General features: G+C 46.3%; 1 protein-coding gene across 1 annotated transcript in view; it reads right to left on the bottom strand.

The window, feature by feature from the left end:
• Positions 1–19,051, bottom strand: part of LOC147028780 (regulator of G protein signaling 9-binding protein-like) — a 29,865-nt gene extending 10,814 nt beyond the window's left edge. The window contains exon 1 of the mRNA XM_085876564.1: positions 18,526–19,051. Coding sequence (XP_085732690.1) covers positions 18,526–19,017 — 492 coding nt within the window. The 5' untranslated portion in view covers positions 19,018–19,051. The remainder of the gene's footprint in view (positions 1–18,525) is intronic.
• Positions 19,052–20,734: the final 1,683 nt, after the last annotated feature.

The following is a 20,734-nucleotide window of genomic DNA, read 5'->3' as shown; positions in this document are numbered from 1 at the left end:
TACAATTTTACTTCACAGACGGCGCCGACAACACATATACCCAAAGCAAAAGAAAAGGACCACCCTCAAGGATGAGGCGGGCCTGGGGCCGAGACCGCGTCGGGCCTACCCGTCTGATGATGAGACGCAAAGTGGCGGTGGCGCCCCAACTCCGCGGGCCTCGCGGACAGTGTCTGGAAGGGGGTGGGAAAGGGGCCCCCTTGTCGCACTATCTCAGCGCGGGGGGAAACAGGAGGGGGTTGTTGATGCTCGGGGGATGGAGGATATCTCCCTGTCTCGGGTCCCGCGACGAGCGTCTCCACCACGACCTCGGTCGCGCCGCCGACCTCTCCCTTCGCAGCTCCCCGACTCCGACGCGAGCACCCCCTCAACCGCCTTCGCCGCCGCCACCTCTCCACAGCTTCGTCCGATCGCCCTCTCCGTCTCCTCTCTTGACTCGTCCCAACTCTTCACTGGCTCCGCGAACTCCCAACTGCGAACTGCCCACTCGACTGACGAACGCGGCCCCCTTATATCCCCCGTGGCCTCGCTCCTTCACCTTTGACCCTTTACCTCCGACCCTTCACCTCTAACTGGCTCCCCATTGGACCGAGGAAAAGTGGGCGTGAATGCTTTTTGATCCATGAATTTGCATATAGCGACTGCACTCCAACGCCCTGGAGGCGGGGCCAAATCGCCCCACGCTCACCGATAGGACGGAACAGAAGTGGGCGTGAGTCGTTTTTGAACCGTTTTCCTCGGAAAGTCTGTGATGTTTCTGAACACGCTGCTCGGTGCGCGCCCTGCACGAGTCCAGTATCGGTGCCCACAAGTGGCGCAAGAATGGTGGTGATGCGATGGTGGCGAGTTGTGACGGTAAAGGTCGTGGCTGTTGTTGTGAAGCGGCGTTGTGGTTGGTGGTTGTTGTTGTGAAGCGGCGTTGTGGTTGGTGGTTGTTGTGTGATGGCTGTTGAGACGTGGTTGGTGGTGGTAGTAATGGCGGCTGGTCCAAAATAAAGATAGTAAAAGAAAAACGGCTATCTAAAAGGGTCGCAGCCCGCATAAATGACATTTATTCCCTCTAAACAACGGGTTTGGGCCTAACTACACATATACTTACAGAGATATCTCACCTAAGGGAACTGAATGGTGGTTTGCGAATTTCATCAACCACAACACTACCCCCTCCCCTTTTTACAGACTCCTCCCGAGTTGTCAAATTTTCGTGTGCCATCATGTGTAGTTTTCCCCTTGGCACGATCGTGGTGAGACCGAAAGGTCCACCCGTGACTGGTTCCCGGCGTTAGTCCGAGAGGGTCACGACTGGATTGTCCGTCCGGTGGGATCCCTGAGTACATTTTACCTACGGATCCCTGAGTGCGACATTCATGGTATTCGTGTCCCCAAAATAAATAACCTGAGGGCTGAGTAACTACCTAAACAAACTCACTCACACGGACGACTTAAATAAAATTGCCGGCACTAAGACAAACATGCCGGGGGCGCACTCATATTTACAGTACATCTTAACCTTAACTTACAAATTTTACACTAAACCATGGCCCAGGATCACTGAACTCTGCAAAAGAAAGCAGTCAGCAGGGAGCCAGGCTGCTCGCATGCAGTCTCTGACTCAAACAATGCAGGTGACAGGGAACGTGGCCGGCTGCTCACACGCAGTCCAAGGCCTTCCCTTTTGAACTGAACGCAGTGAACCACAACGGTGCATGGGCTGCACAACACAGTCTCCGTGCCAGCTCAAGTGGCACACGCAATGAGCACAACGAATGGATGGATGAATGGATGCACGCAAGCACGATGCACGGGCCGCCACTGCAGGCCCGTGTTGTAGCTGCCAACAGGGCAGTTCTTGCAGCTTGCAAACTGTTGCTTTCTGATCCTGGCGCACATGGCAATGAACAGGGGGGGGCAAAGCAAAAATTGAACGGGGCTGGTGAACAGGGGCAGTGGGCATGGCATGGAAAAGGCGAGCAGGCAACACAGCCTGCAGAATAAGGCCGCTGCAGGCAAACACAGCCGGCAGATGAACTGGCTGGCACAGGCCTTGAAGCACAGCAGCTGCAGATGATCCGGCCGGCACAGGCCTTGCAGCAACACAACAGCTGCCGATGAAGTGGGCCGGCACAGGCCTTGAAGAAAAACAGCCAGCCGGCAGATGGAGTGGGCCGGCACAGGCCTTACAGCAACACAGCCAGCAGATGAAGCTGGCCAGCCTTCGCCGTTCAGTGGAGGTTGGTGGAGGGAGTGCGGTGGTGCTGTCCACTCGGAAGGCGGGCTCGGACCTACCCTACGGTCTCCCTCCCAACCTATCGCCTTTGCCTGTCACTGTCCATACCCACTCCCTTAATTTGTCCAAACCCCAATATAGCCCCAACTTATTTTTTTTTATTTTTTTTTTACTTCCCCACTATATATCGTCCCCAAACCCCCTTTATCGTCCTTGTTCGGCTAACCTATCCTGTCACCTAGCCTACTCCCAACCCCTACGTTCCCTTCCCGGAGGGGAACAAGGGAGAGCTAGCGTCCGTGCCGAGGCCCAACGAAGCCTCAGAATGGCCTCCCCAGAGTTCAGCGATCTATAACACAAAGTGGGTCCAGCGGCCCACAACGAGAGCGAGGGGATGGATGGTGCGGAGGGGTACACTTCCTCATCTACCCTATCCATTTAACTGTTAAACTACCCCGGGGCTTTCAACAAGCACCTCTCGCTTAAACTATTGGTTCTAACAACCCAGATTCCTGTCGCCTGTGTTGGTGTCCTCACAATTTCGGGCCTCGCCCCCCAATTTTCTCTCCGTGCCCTCACACGGTCTCATGGCTGGGACACGTGGCTCCCTTTGGCAGGCACGACCCTCTGCCGATTCTCCGACGATGGCACCCCCAGGCACTACACTGCCTCCGAGCCTACCAGCTCCCTAAACACCGGGGAGTGCCCCCTATGGCACCTCCCCTGAAACGCACACGTGGCAGGCTGGCTTCCCAGGCCCCTTTCCGAGGGTCACCCGTGCCCACAACACTGCCCACGCGGCTAATGGCGCCCCGGGCCCCCGCACCAAGCAGGCGCACCCGTGCCCACTACGCTATCCCGGCCCCCCATGGGCCCTTGGCCTACCGCGGCCGACTAGCCTGGTGCCCGGGGTACCCACTCAGCGATACTCACCTTTCGCCACCACGCTCCCAGCCTGTCAACAGGGCTCCTGCACCCCTCCAAACGGGTTTCGAGCCTACACTCCCACCAACAACAAAACGACCTCCATTTTTCAATTTAACTAACCCCCTAACTCACTCTACACTGACCCCCGGGTCCCTTGGGCGGGAGTCACTCCTCCCCCCAATCACTCATCGCACCATGCAGTCCCCATTCACTCCACACACACAGACCCGCTGGCCTCACTCACTCACCAAGCACATGCTTCCACTTCACTCACCAACTCTTCAACACTCACCGCTGAACTCTGCCATCCTTTTAACTACATCCCCTAACTAACTCGTGCTCCCACGTCGTCCCTTATACTATAGCACGTTCCATTTAACACTACGTAGCTAAACTACGTCCCCGCTACACATCCACACGTCTGTCACTGTCTCCAAATAATCCCATTAATCAATTTACCAACCTAAATCTCGCTACAATCCCTCTAACTCATCCATTCCACGGACTCCATGAGGACTTACCCTTGCCCCATGAAGTCGGTCTAACTAAGCTAACCCTTCCCCCTAACTAGTTTCCATCCTGTGCCCTGGTCAAGGGGGTCTTCCACCCCTTGCCCAGGAATCCTGTGCACCCGAAAGTGAGGCTTGCTGTTTTTTTTTTTTTTCCATGCGCATCACCAGCGCGGCAACTCACAGCTCGCGCACTTTGCACCTGACCGTGACGTCATGCAGCTGCACGTGTTCCTCGTCCCTCCTTGGACGGTACCATCCGGCAGGGATACCCCTCCTGCCGGATTCCAACCCCACGTGCAGCCATGACGTCACCGTGCGCATAAAAAAAAACACAAGCCCCACGTCTCGAGGGGTTCCCCACGCGAACACATGTGCTTTTCCCGTTGGAGCTTAACACACATGATCGCGTGGAGAACCCGTCCGGTCCAAATCCATAATCCTGCCTAAACTTTGTCTGTCCGCGGGATCGGCAAATCCACCGCTGGCGTTTCCGGACCGGGACTTCACTCTCGCAAGCGAGCACGTGGGGGCCTCGTGCGTTGCACAGCACGGACCTTGTGCTCACTGCTGGGTGAACCCGGCACGGTTCCCGAAACAACTACAGCCGCTACTCGGCTTTCTTTCCTCACATGTCGCCGTCGTCGCCATTCGACCCACGCACACCTGCGTGTTACGACGCTCACACTCCATTCCATTACATTCACCCCGGGAGACGCGGCTGCATGTTCACACATGCCCACCGACATCTCCCTTACATACCGCTCTCTCACACACACGGTCTCCCTTGCACTCGGCCGTTCACTCACGCATGCCATTACCCTTGCACACGTGGCTCCCCTCACTCGCGGCCTTTCCCTCACACAAACCACACCACTCACACACGCGGGGGCACTCACCCGCGGTTCCTCATCCACACACCGTGCCTCACTCATACACCGTGCCTCTCTCACACACGCGGGGGCACTCATCCGCGGTGCCTCACTCACACACGCGGGGGCACTCAACCGCGGTGTTTCATCCACACTGGCCGTTTCATCCACACACACGGCCTCTTTTACACACGGCGTGCTGGGAAGCACGTACTCCGGCACAGTCGCCACCACACCACTCACACACGGGGTCGCTTCCACACATGGGGACGCACTCACACCTTGCACCACACACACAGGAACAACCACACTGGGGATTCGTGTCCCCACAAGGGTCTCTGGGGCCTCTATACCCCCCAAGCTCTCGTGCACCTGTCCACAGCACTCCTCCCCTCGACCTCGCAAAGCACGACCGAACCCACCTGGTCGTGACTCGCCTCAAGGGGGTATACTCCCTCGCCTCGTTCCTGGAGGAGGCTATCCCGCTGCTCGCACCGGGTCTTTACCCAGTCCGCGAGCTCACCCCCATTATCCTCCACTACCTCCGTGTGTGTGTGTGCGTCTCTATCCCCGTCTTCATCGTGCAGTCTTCCCTCTATCGTTCCCATCTCCCGTGTCTCTGCCAACTCAGTCACCTCTTCACCCTTTCCCTCCCTTGTCTCAACTATTATTTCCGTCTCTTCCCTTGTTATCTCCCTCGTGCACGTCTCTGTCACCCCAATTAGTTTGTCCCTCTCGGTTACCGTCACTTTTTCCGTCACGACCCTCGCCCAACACGCCCCCCGAATTATTTTGTCACCCGCCTCCACCGCGGGCCCGACAGCCGTTGCACCCCCTCCCAGCTCGTTCGCTCCCACACGTGGAGTCGCCATTTTAAGCTCCCTGGTCACTGCCTTCATGCCCGCCTGCAGGCATCGGCCCATGTTCTGCGTCTCACCCCGCAGCTTTTTCGTTTCTTCCTTCATTTGCTTGTTCATGCCTTTCATTTCGTTTATAATTTCATTTGTGTATGCATCCATCTTTTCGTTTATTTGTTGTGTATTCGCATCCATCTTTTGTGTATTCGCTTCCATCCTCGCTGTCATTGCCGCCAGCATGGCGAATAGCTGGGCCATGTCGGGTGCGCTTGGGTGAGCGTTTCGGCAAAGATCGGGGGGTTTTGGCGGAGGGGGGGAGGGGAGGTGTCATACACCGCGGCCGCTGCCGCACCTATTTCGGGCTCTGGGTTCAGTTGGGGGAGTTCATGTTCCTGCACAACCAACATTTCCTGCACGGGGATTTCATCCTGAGCCATGGATTCTACACATTCTACATCCATTTCTAATACCCCCGGCTCCCGCTTGCCTTGAGACGCCATCTTGCTTCTCGTGAAGAGTTAATTTAGCTCGCTCGTAATTTGGAGGGAATCGGGGGTCGCTCCTCTCACCCCTGGACCGATTCCCGTGAATTTAGCTGGAGACAGGAGAGCCCATTTTCCCGTTCTCCGATAGCAGTGCCACGAGGAGGGCGATGGGTTTATATCGCACGACCTGACACCAGTGTTGCGGATTCGCGCCCGCCGGCGTGCGAACGGCCACGTAACTCGAATTGCGGCACGTCGCCCACCGGACGGACAATCCAGTCGTGACCCTCTCGGACTAACGCCGGGAACCAGTCACGGGTGGACCTTTCGGCCTCACCACGATCGTGCCAATCGGCCCCCCGCGTGGGATAGGGTTGCTCGCCAAATTCGACCTACCTAAGTACCCACACGGAGGGTAGACCGGGCGATCGCACCTCGCCGCAGGTCGACTTCGGACACGGGCCACTTTAAGCGACCCGTTCCGTACTATCGGGATAACCGAGCGGTGTTATCGTCAACCTGGACGGTTCGATTAATTATCGGGCGTATTCAGCCCACTACCAACCCTTTACGTGAAGTAAGATGGAGATTCAATGAAAGAAAAGACGAAGCGAAATGGGAAAACAGTTCAACATAATTCACATTTATTTCGCGATGGCACACGGAAAGCACACATATACAATTACACCAAAAGCAAATGTAAAAGGAGAAGAAACACACAATAATACACAAAAAGCAAATATAAAAGAAGAAGACAATGCAGAGCTATCCGACTTCCGAGCACACGGCAACACTTATACAATTTTACTTCACAGACGGCGCCGACAACACATATACCCAAAGCAAAAGAAAAGGACCACCTTCAAGGATGAGGCAGGCCTGGGGCCGAGACTGCGTCGGGCCTACCCGTCTGATGATGAGACGCAAAGTGGCGGTGGCGCCCAACTCCGCGGGCCTCGCGGACAGTGTCTGGTAGGGGGTGGGAAAGGGGCCCCCTTGTCGCACTATCTCAGAGCGGGGGGAAACAGGAGGGGGTTGTTGATGCTCGGGGGATGGAGGATATCTCCCTGTCTCGGGTCCCGCGACGAGCGTCTCCACCACGACATCGGTCGCGCCGCCGGCCTCTCCCTTCGCAGCTCCCCGACTCTGACGCGAGCACCCCTTCAACCGCCTTCGCCGCCGCCGCCTCTCCACAGCTTCGTCCGATCGCCCTCTCCGTCTCCTCTCTTGACTCGTCCCAACTCTTCACTGGCTCCGCGAACTCCCAACTGCGAACTGCCCACTCGACTGACGAACGCGGCCCCCTTATATCCCCCGTGGCCTCGCTCCTTCACCTTTGACCCTTTATCTCCGACCCTTCACCTCTAACTGGCTCCCCATTGGACCGAGGAAAAGTGGGCGTGAATGCTTTTTGATCCATGAATTTGCATATAGCGACCGCACTCCAACGCCCTGGAGGCGGGGCCAAATCGCCCCACGCTCACCGATAGGACGGAACAGAAGTGGGCGTGAGTCGTTTTTGATCCGTTTTCCTCGGAAAGTCTGTGATGTTTCTGAACACGCTGCTCGGTGCGCGCCCTGCACGAGTCCAGTATCGGTGCCCACAAGTGGCGCAAGAATGGTGGTGATGCGATGGTGGCGAGTTGTGACGGTAAAGGTAGTGGCTGTTGTTGTGAAGCGGCGTTGTGGTTGGTGGTTGTTGTTGTGAAGCGGCGTTGTGATTGGTGGTTGTTGTGTGATGGCTGTTGAGACGTGGTTGGTGGTGGTAGTAATGGCGGCTGGTCCAAAATAAAGATAGTAAAAGAAAAACGGCTATCTAAAAGGGTCGCAGCCCGCATAAACGACATTTATTCCCTCTAAACAACGGGTTTGGGCCTAACTACACATATAATTACAGAGATATCTCACCTAAGGGACCTGAATGGTGGTTTGCGAATTTCGTCAACCACAACAATATACATATATATATATATATATATATATATATATATATATATATATATATATATATATATATATATATATACCTATATATATATATATATATATATATATATATATATATATATATATATATATATATATATATTGTTGCGGTATTCACGCCCGCCGGCGTGCGAACGGCCACGTAACTCGAATCGCGGCACGTCGCCCACCGGACGGACAATCCCGTCGTGACCCTCTCGGACTAACGCCGGGAACTAGACACGGGTGGACCTTTCGGCCTCACCACGATCGTGCCAACCGGCCCCCCGCGTGGGATAGGGTTGCTCGCCAAATTCGACCTACCTAAGTACCCACATGGAGGGTAGACCGGGCGATCGCACCTCACCGCAGGTCGACTTCGGACACGGGCCACTTTAAGCGACCCGTTCCGTACTATCGGGATAACCGAGCAGTGTTATCGTCGGCCTCGACGGTTCGATTAATTATCGGGCGTTTTAGCCCACGACCAACCCTTTACGTGAAGTAAGATGGAGATTCACTAAAGGAAAAGACGAAGCGAAACGGGAAAACAGTTCAACATAAAGCACATTTATTTCGCGATGAACGGAAAGCACACATATACAATTACACCAAGAGCAAATGTAAAAGAAGAAGAAACACAATATTACACAAAAAGCAAATATAAAAGAGAAACACAATGCAGATCTATTACCGACTACGCGAGCACACGGCACCACTTATGCAGTTTTACTTCACAGACGGCGCCGACAACACATATACCCAAAGCAAAAGAAAAGGACCACCCTCAAGGATGAGGCGGGCCTGGGGCCGAGACCGCGTCAGGCCTACCCGTCTGGTGATGAGCCGCAAAATGGCGCTGGCGCCCCGACTCCGCGGGCCTCGCTGGGACTGCCTGGTATGGGGTGGGAACGGGGCCCCCTTCTCGCACTATCTCAGCGCGGGGGGAAACAGGAGGGGGTTGTTGATGCTCGGGGGATGGAGGATATCTCCCTGTCTCGGGTCCCGCGACGAGCGTCTCCACCACGACCTCGGTCGCGCCGCCGGCCTCTCCCTCCGCAGCTCCCCGACTCCGACACGAGCACCCCCTCGACCGCCTTCGCCGCCGCCACCTCTCCACAGCTCCGTCCTCTTCACTCTGACTACTACCACTTCTTCCCAGCTCCACCGACAACTCCTCTGACTGACGAACGCGGTCGTTTATATCCCCCGTGGCCTCGCTCCTTCACCTTTGACCCTTTACCTCCGACCCTTCACCTCTAACTGGCTCCCCATTGGACCGAGGAAAAGTGGGCGTGAATGCTTTTTGATCCATGAATTTGCAAATAGCGACCACACTCCAACGTACCTGGAGGCGGGGCCAAATCGCCCCACGCTCACCGATAGGACGGAACAGAAGTGGGCGTGAGTCGTTTTTGATCCGTTTTCTTGGGAAAGGCCGGCGCTTTTGCACCTCTGCTCGGTGCGCGCCCTGCACGAGTCCAGTATCGGTGCCCACAAGCGGCGTGGGAATGACGGTGATGCGATGGTTGCGAGGGCGAGTTGTGACGGTAAAGGTCGTGGCTGTTGTTGTGAAGCGGCGTTGCGGTTGGTGGTTGTTGTGTGATGGCTGTTGAGACGTGGTTGGTGGTGGTAGTAATGGCGGCTGGTCCAAAATAAAGATAGTAAAAGAAAAACGGCTATCTAGAAGGGTCGCAGCCCGCATGAATGACATTTATTCCCTCTAAACAACGGGTTTGGGCCTAACTACACATATACTTACAGAGATATCTCACCTAAGGAACCTGAATGGTGGTTTGCGAATTTAGTCAACCACAACAATATACATATATATATACATATATATATGTATATATATATATATATATATATATATATATATATATATGTATATATATATATATATATATATATATATATATATATATGTATATATATATATATATATATATATATATATATATATATATATATATATATATATATATATATATATATATATATATATATATATATATATATATATATATATATATATATATATATATATATATATATATATATATATATATATATATATATATATATGTATATATATATATATATATATATATATATATATATATATATATATATATATATATATATATATATATATACTGGCTCTCGTAGCCCATACAACTCCCACTACCACCACCCACACCCCCAACCTCCCAAACATTAGTAATAGTAATTATAATCACTTTAAACTTATCCTGTACATTAACAAGCCTCAGTTATGACCTTCCCATCAGCGTTAAGAAACACCCTAACCAGATACGGTGTCTCCCTCTGGGAAGTCTGCCTGAATATTGGTGATGATGGCATCATCTTTCCAATTGTAGACGTCCATTAAATAAATCACCAAGCCTGCCATGTTCACACGAGGTAGTTCTACAAGGTTCAAATTCCACTCATTCACCTTGATCATCGGTAGGTTGAGCAGAACACACCAGTACACAGCAGCACAGGCCCTCATCTTGAAGATTTATTTTTCACTACAGGTTGCAAGCTATCAGCTTTTTGGCTAAGTTGATCAGAAAGTTCTCCAAATAATTTGTTGTGCAGAAGCACACCCCTTTCTCTCAGGTACTTTCCCAAGTATTTTCGGCTTATCTTATAAGCTTTGTGAGCCATTTTAGGAAACAATCCTCATCCAGCATTCACGATATATGTTCCTGCCCTGATGACCGTTGTTGCTCGGAGTTTCTGCGCATGCGCACCAACATTCTGGGGTGGATTGCGTCATTTTGAAAGCTGTGTATTACCAACAGTGTCTGTTTTGAGTGCTTCACATGATTGGTTGATGGAAAAGTTTTTGAAGTATTTACATTTTTTTAAAATATTTCTTCATTTACACTTTTAAAATTATTTTCCATTTGTTTTTGCATCCCCACTCCCCATATTGGTGATAATGACCGACACTATCAATGATATTTCACATAGTTCACTGAATTTGAAGGTTTAGCAAAAACCTTAACAGATTATTCCTTTGTTTTTGCCTCCGCTGACGAAGTCGCCAGAGGAATTATGTTTTTGGGTTGTCCGTAGGTCCGTCTGTACATATGTCCATCCATGCTAAATCACGATATCTAAGGAACCGTGGAACGGATTTTGTTAAAACTTGGTAGCAGTATATATTGAAACAACGATGATCTGATTAGATGTGGGGATCATTAGCTCAAAGGTCAATGGTCAGAGGTCGTGGTAGGTAAAAATTATGTTACGTACTAACTTTTGAACCAGTGATGGGATTTTTGACCAAACTTGGCATAAGTATACAGTATGATGCAAAGATGAACTGATTAGATAGTGGCACAAAGAGGTCAAAGGTCAAAGGTCAAAGGTCAGAGTCTGTGATCGTTTTTTGTTATCGATAACTTAAGAATGGCTGGATCTAAGTCAAACTTGGTAAAAGTGTATAATGATGTATACATAAGCTGATTAGATTATGGGGTCAAGATGTCAAAGGTCAAATATCATGTCAGGTAAAAATGCGATGTTTGAGAACAGCTGAAGGGATTTAAATCAAACTTGGTACAAGTATTACAATGACACAATAATGTGGGTGGAGGCATATCTGTTGATGTCGCGATGTCGCGATGTCGAAGAGTGCCATTCTAGTTTTTTACTGTTTTTTTTTTTACTGAGCTATTGTCCCAAATTTTAAAACATTACAATCCAATAATATTTGGCAATTTTGAAGCGATCTGATGCGTTCATGATGAAATGATTGGAAACATGTCATTGCCTTATTACATAACAGTCATATGAACAACTCTTTGAATAACTAAAACACATGTAAAATCTGGATATAGTTGAGAAGATCCACATTCAAACAGGAAGGCACAGACAACTGGTGTACCTGCCCAGAAGGTAAGGCTCAGGAAGGACATTCATCTATCAAGTGGTATTCATTTTGTTCCCTTCCATTCTGCTCTAGCTCTTCCACTAGCCTCGATCATGTACACAAAACAAGTCCAAGTATGATACAACAGGTGTAAAGTATCCTCCCAAAGGAGAGGGGGCACGACATTACTGCAATTTGCAGATAGCGAGACCTATCGTCATTTTCATCATTACATAACCTGGTGCATGAAATCTGCACAGTTCTGAATGAAGGCCCCTCGATGGTCAAAACTTTGGACCTGAGCCTTGCTTGCGAGGCAGCTCTGCTTAATTGTATAGATGATTGAGGCTCATGGAAGGGCTAGAGCAGAATTGAAGGGAACAAAATGGAAAGGGAGAAACACTAACAGCAGAGTAGGGGAACTCAACTCGAGAGTGAGAGTGAGATCAAGGGTAGGGGGGAGGACACACAGGGGTGAACAAGTTGCCCACAAGCTCAATGAAACACATCAATTACAGAAAGAGGAAAGTGGGGATGAAACGAAAATGGAACAAAACGAAAATGGTAAAGGAGACGGAGGGAAAGCACAATAACCTGGAAAAAGTGAGTGCTTGGGAATGGGGTCATTTGGGGAAGAAGAGATCATTAGTATTGGGTTGATGACAGCTGTCTTTGTGTTGAAGCCAAGGAGGGAAGAATGGGACTGAACAGACTGGGGAAGTTGGTTCCACAGGCAAGAGAAAAGAGGAACAAATGAGTGAAGGTGAGTAGTGAGCCCTGATTTTGGGAGTTTCACAAGAAGAGGGTTACTGGCACACATCATGGGCACCCTACAGAAACTTGGGAGGGACAGAGCCAAGAAATGGCAGAGAGTACAAGACAAAGGAGACGGAAGAATACAGAATTGGTAATGCCTGCTAGTTGGTATTGCCTTCATTTTTAAGTAACACCGACACTGTACAACATGGTAATTAAACAATATTATGACAAGTAGCTTTACATTCAAAGTACACCGAACCCATGCCAAATAAGTAAATAACAATCCTCCAGCACGCGACATCACCGGGGCACCCACGGCAATGCCACCTTGCAGCACATGGAGTCGGAGTTGGGAGGGAGTGGTGCACAATAATTGATAGATTGATTAATTACAGAATTAAAATAAATAATTAATAATCACAAAATAATTTCTCAATCAATTGCCGAATAGCATATCCAAACCACCACTGTTTCATCCAAATCTGTAACTTTTTGAAAATTAAGTAATTAATCGAAAAATGAATAATTAATCGATTAATTGATGAATCAATAAATCAAAAATACCCTTTATAGCCAAATCACTTGGTCAATGTCAAGTCCAAATATTATCTTCCGAGCTCAAAATATGCCTGAGATATTCCCAGGATGAGAAATAAAATAAATAAGTAATTCATAAATCAATAATAATTAAGTAATTAATCAATGAATTGATTAATCAAACAATAAAAATGAAAGTTTTTGCCAAAGCATTTCTTCATTTTTGTCCCCAAATTTCAGCTTCCTAGCTCAGAGGATGGCTGCAATGTCACCAGGACAATCAAGAAAGAAAATAATTAATCGATTAATTGATTAATCAATAAATCAAAAATACTCTTTGTAGCCAAATCACGTGATCACTGTCGTGTCCAAATATCAGCTTCCTAGCTTAAAAGGTGCCAGAGATATTACCCAGATGAGAAATAAAATAAATAAGAAATTGATAAATCGATAATAATTAAATAATTAAGCAATTAATTGATCAATCAAAAAATAAAAAATTAAAGTTTTTGCCAAAGTACATCTTCACTTTTGTCCCCAAATTTTAGCTTCCCAGCTCAAAGGATAGCTGAGATATTGCCCTACCCAGACAAACCAACAAGAAAACAAGCAGTCATAGACTGGTACTTACGAAATCGTCAACTTGACCTCTGACCTTGTCTAATAAAAGCTGTCTCTCGAGAAGGTAGCGACGCAAACCAGAAGTTTCTCCGATGATTCTGTATCAAACCATCAAAAATCGTAACGTCGACCGAAGCAAAAATCTCCATTTCTCCACGCAATTAAACCTTAACGTAACTCAACGACGCGTCTGCTCGAGCGCACTGCATAATGGGACGACCTGTGACACGTCGAGTGAAATATTTTTTATACAATCTTAAAATTCTCCAAATCATCCGATTTTTACCAGAATTTCTACAACCGAGTTTTAAGCATCCTAAGCGATCGCAAAAACCGAAGACAAAATTAAAATCGAAGTTAAAATGAACTCGTAATGTTGAGCGAAGCAAAAATACTCCATTTCTCCACGTGAATTTACGGAATTATGTTTGACCTCACTGTGACCTTGACCTTTGACCGATTTTGACCAAAATCTAATCAGCACTAGCCATCACCCTCATGAATCACGTGGTGTAATTTGACATTGGTAGCTTCTTCCGTTCTCGAGTTATCGTGCCTACAAACAAACAAACAAACAAACAGAAACGGAAGGCATCAATATATTTACGAAATCTTTAGATTTTGTAAGTAACAAGAAAGAAAACAAGTAGCGGTATATTCAAGTCCACCGCCCCAATGCCAAATAAATATATAACAAATCCTCCAGCATAAGACATGACCGAGGCACCTTCGGCACCCGGCGATGCCACCTTGCAGCACATGGGGTTGGAATTGGGAGGGAGCGGTGTACAATAATTTATTGATTAATTGCATAATTAAAATCAATAAATGATAATGGTAAAATAATTTCTCAGTAATAAAATAATTGCTGAACTTAAAAATAATTGGTGGTGTATTCAGGGAGCTGATATGAAAATACTGTTCAAATTTCAAGGCAATCAGATGAAAATTGACAATTTTAGAAATTTGGCCGATATTGACCTTTTGACATATGTTGACCATAAAACAATTGGTCCTTGCATTCAGTAAGCTTATATGCAAATAGTCTTCAATTATCAAGTCAATCGCATGAAAATTGACAATATTAGAAACAATTTTAGACATGTGGCCTGTGTTGACATTTTGGCTTATGTTGACATTTTGGCTGATGTGCACATTTTGGCTTATGTTGACCTCAAACATAATAGGTGATTGAATTCACTGTCGTGACATGTAAATGGTTTTCAAATTTCAAGTCAATCGGATGAAAATTGTGAATTTTAGAAACTGTTTTAGAAATGTGGCCCATGTTGATGTTTTGGCCTATGTTGAACTATTGGCCAATATTTACCTCAAAAATAATAGGTGGTTGAATTCAGTGACCTGATATGCAAATGCTCTTCAAATTTCAAGTGAATCAGATTAAAAGTGAGGATTTTAGAAATTCGGCCAATGTTGACCTTTTGGCCAATGGTGACCCAAAAATAATAAGTGGTTGAATTCATTGTCGTTTTCAAATTTAGTCATTCAGATGAAAACAGAATTTCAGAAAATTTGACTCAAATTGGCCTATAGGCCTATGTGGACCTTTTTGGTTGACCAAAATTTATGAAACTTCAATTAGGGACTATCGCAGGGTCGGTGACATTAATATTCGAAAATTTCAGAATGAGCGGTTGAGTCGTTTGGGTTGGAGGCGAGTGGACAGAAAAACAAATAAATTAACAAGCCGGTAGGCGACATGGGTGGTCGCTAGACTAAGGCAAATTTGAAATATGTAGATAAGAGAACACATCAGATGGCATTTTTGCCGTTCGTTGTTCCATATAGGAACATGACGAGCAACTGTCCATTCATCATTTGTGTTCGATTCCCTAACCCGACGTTAGGGAATCCCAAAGCGAATGTTGGGGTGAAAGCATATAATAATATAATTGCATACTAGTCATACAGTTTTTGACGGATCGGGCTGAAAATTTTTGACAAAGACGTTGATTATAGTGCGCATAAAAGCACGGAAGCCGGTTTTTCATTTTCGAAAATTTTTTTTTTCGGATTTTTCAAAATTTTCAAGTCCCGTTGCTAGGCAACGGTGGCGTCCATAGCAACGGTGCTCAAAAGCATACAACTAGATCCTAGTATGAACCTATCAGTCAAGTTTCATCAAAATCGGTTGACTCCTCTGGCCTCCAGAGCTGTCCATTACATACAAACAAACAGACAAGCCGATAGGCGACATAGGTGGTTGCTACATAATTGCATACTAGTCATACACTTTTGACGGATTGGGCTGAAAATTTTTGACCAAGAGGTTGATTATAATGCGCATAAAATCCTGAAAGCCGATTTTTGATTTTCGAAAAAATTAATTGTTTAGGATTTTTCAAAAATTTCAAAGTCCCGTTGCTAGGCAACGGTGGCGTCCATAGCAACGGTGCTCAAAAGCATACAACTAGATCCTGGTATGAACCTATCAGTCAAGTTTCATCAAAATCGGTTGACTCCTCTGGCCTCCAGAGCTGTCCATTACATACAAACAAACCGACAAGCCGATAGGCGACATAGGTGGTCGCTACATAATTGCATACTAGTCATACACTTTTGACGGATTGGGCTGAAAATTTTTGACCAAGAGGTTGATTATAATGCGCATAAAATCCTGAAAGCCGATTTTTGATTTTCGAAAAAATAAATTGTTTAGGATTTTTCAAAAATTTCAAAGTCCCGTTGCTAGGCAACGGTGGTGTCCATAGCAACGGTGCTCAAAAGCCTACAACTAGATGCTGGTATGAACCTACCTGTCAAGTTTCATCAAAATCGGTTGACTCCTCTGGCTTCCAGAGCCGTCCATTACATACAAACAAACATACAAACATTCATACAGACAAACGGAAAAACTGAGAATAAGGGTACTCTAGCGACCACCCAACAAGCCGGCAGATGACATGGGTGGTCGCTATATAATTGCATACTAGTCATACAGTTTTTTGATGGATCGGGCTGAATTTTTTTGGCAAAGAGGTTGATTATAGTGCGCATAAAAGTGTGGAAGCATACAACTAGATCCTGGTATGAACCTACCAGTCAAGTTTCATCAAAATCGGTTGACTCGGCTGGCCTCCAGAGCTGTCCATTACATACAAACAAACAGACAAGCCGGTAGGCGACATAGGTGGTCGCTATATAATTGCATACTAGTCATACAGTTTTTGACGGATCGGGCTGAAAATTTTTGACAAAGAGGTTGATTATAGTGCGCATAAAAGCGCGGCAGTTGATTTTTGATTTTCGAAAAAAATATATATATATAAATATTTTTCGGATTTTTTCAAAAATTTCAAAGTCCCGTTGCTAGGCAACGGTGGCGCCCATAGCAACGGTGCTCAAAAGCATACAACTAGATCCTGGTATGAACTTACCAGTCAAGTTTCATCAAAATCGGTTGACTCCTGAAGCTGTGCATTACATACATACAGACAGATGGAAAACCTGAGAATAATGGTAGTCTAGCGACCACCCAACAGACATACAGACAGATGGAAAACCTGAGAATAAGGGTAGTCTGGCGACCACCCAAAAATCACTCATAGAGCGACACTTGGCAAAACAGCATAAAGTAAAACGGCACTCGGTCGAATGCATGCTTCTGCCACGTTAAACAGTTCACGTTTTGTATCCCACTGATTTGCTGGATCTGAACCAAAATCTAATCCTCTTGTTCTTGTGACCGAACCAACTCATCCACCTAGTTTTGTCATAACTCGTCAACTTTTTGAGACAATATGATAGAAATATAGTTTTTGACCCCATCTATCAATTTTATAAATTAGGCCTGTGTTGACCTTTTGACTTCAAAATGAAATGGTAGTGGAATTCAGTGACCTGACATGAAAATGCTCTTCAAATTTTAAGTCAATCGGATGAAAATTTAGGATTTTAGAAAATTTGGCCCAAATTGGCCTATGTTTACCTCAAAATTAATAGGTGGTTGAATTCTTTGACCTGATATGCAAATACTCTTCAAATTTCAAGTTAATTGGATTAAAATTGAGTATTTAAAAAATTTGGCCTCTGTTGACCTTTTCTCCTATTGTGACCTCAAAATTAATAGGTGGTTGAATACAGTGACCTGACATGTAAATCCATGAAATTTAAAGTCAATCGCATGAAAATTTGAGGATTTTCGAAATCTTGGGCCAAATTGGCCTTTTGGCATATGTTTACCTCTAAATTAATTGGTGGTTGAACTCAACCAACTGATATGCAAATGCTCTTCGAATTCCAAGTCAATCAGATGAAAATTGAGGATTTTAGTAATTCAGCCTATGTTGTTGACCTTTTGGTCTATGTTGACCTTTTGGCCAATGGTGACCTTAAAAATAATAGGTGGTTGAATTCACTGTCTTGATATATAAATCGTTTTCAAATTTAAAGTCAATCGGATGAAAACTGAGAATTTCAGAAAATTTGACTCAAATTGGACGATAGGCCTACTGTGCGTAGACCTTTTTGGTTGACCGAAATTTATGAAACTTCAATGCGGGACCGTCGCAGGGTCGGTGACAATAATATTCGAAAATTTTAAAACAATCGGTTGAGCGGTTTGTGCTGGGGGCGAGCGGACATTCAGACAAACAAACACACAAACAAACAAACGGAAGCGATCAACATACTTGTCCAAAAAAAAAAAATTGCAAAGTAACAAACAAACAAACAAAGAGATACGATCAACATTCTTGTGAAAAAAAAATCTTTTTCCATGTAACAAGAAAGAAAACGGAGTAAAAACTCAGTCCTCCCTTCCTTTGGCACCGGCGATGATGTTATGCATTGCCTAGATATGGAATTGGGAAGGAGCAGGTGTACAATAAATTCTTCACGAATATTTAATGCTCAACCCACACCTCAATGACGTCTTTCTCCAAGATGTGAACATCATCATCATTTTGCAATGTTAGCTGGTTGCCTTCGTCTTCTTGACTCACACGGGCCATGCTCTCCTCAAATCCGCCGCACTCTCCTGTGTGCACAACTCGTACACCGTCACTACAGGCACTTTGCGTGGAAGAGAATAAGCATGCCAACTCAAGTGCACGACGCATTTCACTTTCGAAAAGTTCAAGACAGCTTGAGAGGGCAACCCAGTGATGCTCCAGGTTCTGTCTTTGGATTCTTTCTACGTTTGGCGCACGGAGACGCCGAGTGAGCTCTGCTCTCAGAGCCACAGCTGTTCCTTGCACTCTGTGTCCACGAAAACGAAGTTCATCTCGTAAGAGCACTGAGTCCCCCGAACCTCCGAACTGTTGGGCAACGACCCGGTATCTAGCGACGCGTTCGTTGAGTGTTCTCTGTAGCAAGTCGAGGTCCTCTTCGGTCTTGCTCTCAGCCATGGTTTGTTTTTATCTTACCCTCTTCAACACAAATGGTAATGTTCAGGATCCTGCAAAGACATATTTAATCAATTAGTTTTGGTATTAGGCTACAGGCCTACTGTTCATCCCTCATATTTTTCACCAAATGTTATTTCTGCCTTAAATAAACAAGAAATAAAACACTGTGGTCACAAACTGCGACAAAATCCAGCAACAGGCCGATCGGGAAGCACACATTTACTGTGTTGTTAAAAAAATTAACTCGACACCTCTCACCATGTCAGCCTCTGCCATGGTTATATCACAATGAGTTGATTTGTCACGTGGTCACGGATGGTGTAACCCCATCACGGGGCTATTCAAAAATTACGTAGTGCTATATTTTAGGGAGGTGTGCACGTACTTGATTAAAACTTATTTTTAAAATTTCTTTAACATATCATTCGATTTTTCACTGTCCCTCATCGTGATCAACACTCGATCCAAACATACGAAATGGAAATTTGACACAAACCCAGACAGTGAATAATCCGCAGAGGCCCACTAAAAAACCAAGATGGTGGCCATGTTTTGTTTGTTTGTCACGGCGGGTGGAGTCAAGTGGCCAATGTGGTGTCTGGCTGTCCGACCAATGGGTGCACATTTCCAAAATCGATCCTCAACAACTACAACAACAACTACAACAACAGCAACAGCAACATGGAGCTCTTGTAGACCTGGGACATGTCGCAGGTAAAAATGAAGGCATTCCGACCTTCATGATGTTCTTTCTAGTCGTGCCACAATTCAAGCTTTTTTGTGAGAAATCGAGATAGTGACATAAGTAAGTCTAATAATGAAAATTGGTCACTTGAGTTTGTCTTCCTATCAACATGGATGACTGACTGACTGATGTACCATACTCTGCTTTGGCAGAACCAATGCTCTGTAACAGTTTCTTAACACCATGCACCCTACCTGCAAAACACCAGGATGATGACTCTTAGCTGGGTTTGGATTCGAACCTGGTTTAGATGGCTAAGAGAGGTGATTGTGCATAGCTGTCGGCCATCCTGTCAGCCATTCAACATGATGATTCAAGATGCCATGACGATTTGACAATCTTGTATCTATATCGAATTTCATCACAAATTTCCAGACATGATCCATTAACATCATAAACAGTTACAATGAAATGTCACAAATAGTGTTACGTGGCTTGCATCTCTGGAACTTGTAAGTGCAACAGCTGAAATTTTAAAATATTTTTGCAGTTCTGCAAAACCGCCACTCCTCAAGGCAAATGTACACAACATATAGTGGTCCTGAGATAGTTATTTCATTAGTATCCGTTTTAGATAGCCCTTCCCTTATGTCTAGTGGGCTGATGGGACAAAAAGCATTGTGAGGGCTTTTAGTTGGGTCTTTACTTCCATTTGCAATTACTTTATTAAATTTACTTTATTTTACACACACGACCTCTCCTTCATGTACGCATGCACCGCCACAGACCAGACCGCACAGCGACAGCCTCATTAGCCTCTTCTGCCAAAATGCCATTCAAACTGCATGCCATTCCCAAACGGACAATGAATTGGTCAGGGAAGCACACATTCGTGGTCAGGGAGCACTCCAAAAAATCCACACCCCATGTTAATCTCGGAGCTCTGTCACATGGCCGAGTTCGGGGTGAATGAGGTCATTTTTGGTTTTGGAGCCTCATGAGGCAGGGCTACTTCTCAGGCAGACATCTGCG

This window comes from Eptatretus burgeri, chromosome 4 (assembly GCF_056783735.1).
Source record: "Eptatretus burgeri isolate ZD-2024b chromosome 4, Ebu_testis_v1, whole genome shotgun sequence".
Classification (NCBI taxonomy): domain Eukaryota; kingdom Metazoa; phylum Chordata; class Myxini; order Myxiniformes; family Myxinidae; genus Eptatretus; species Eptatretus burgeri.
Note: the sequence above shows the minus strand (reverse complement) of the source record. Positions and strands in the feature narration are given on the sequence as shown.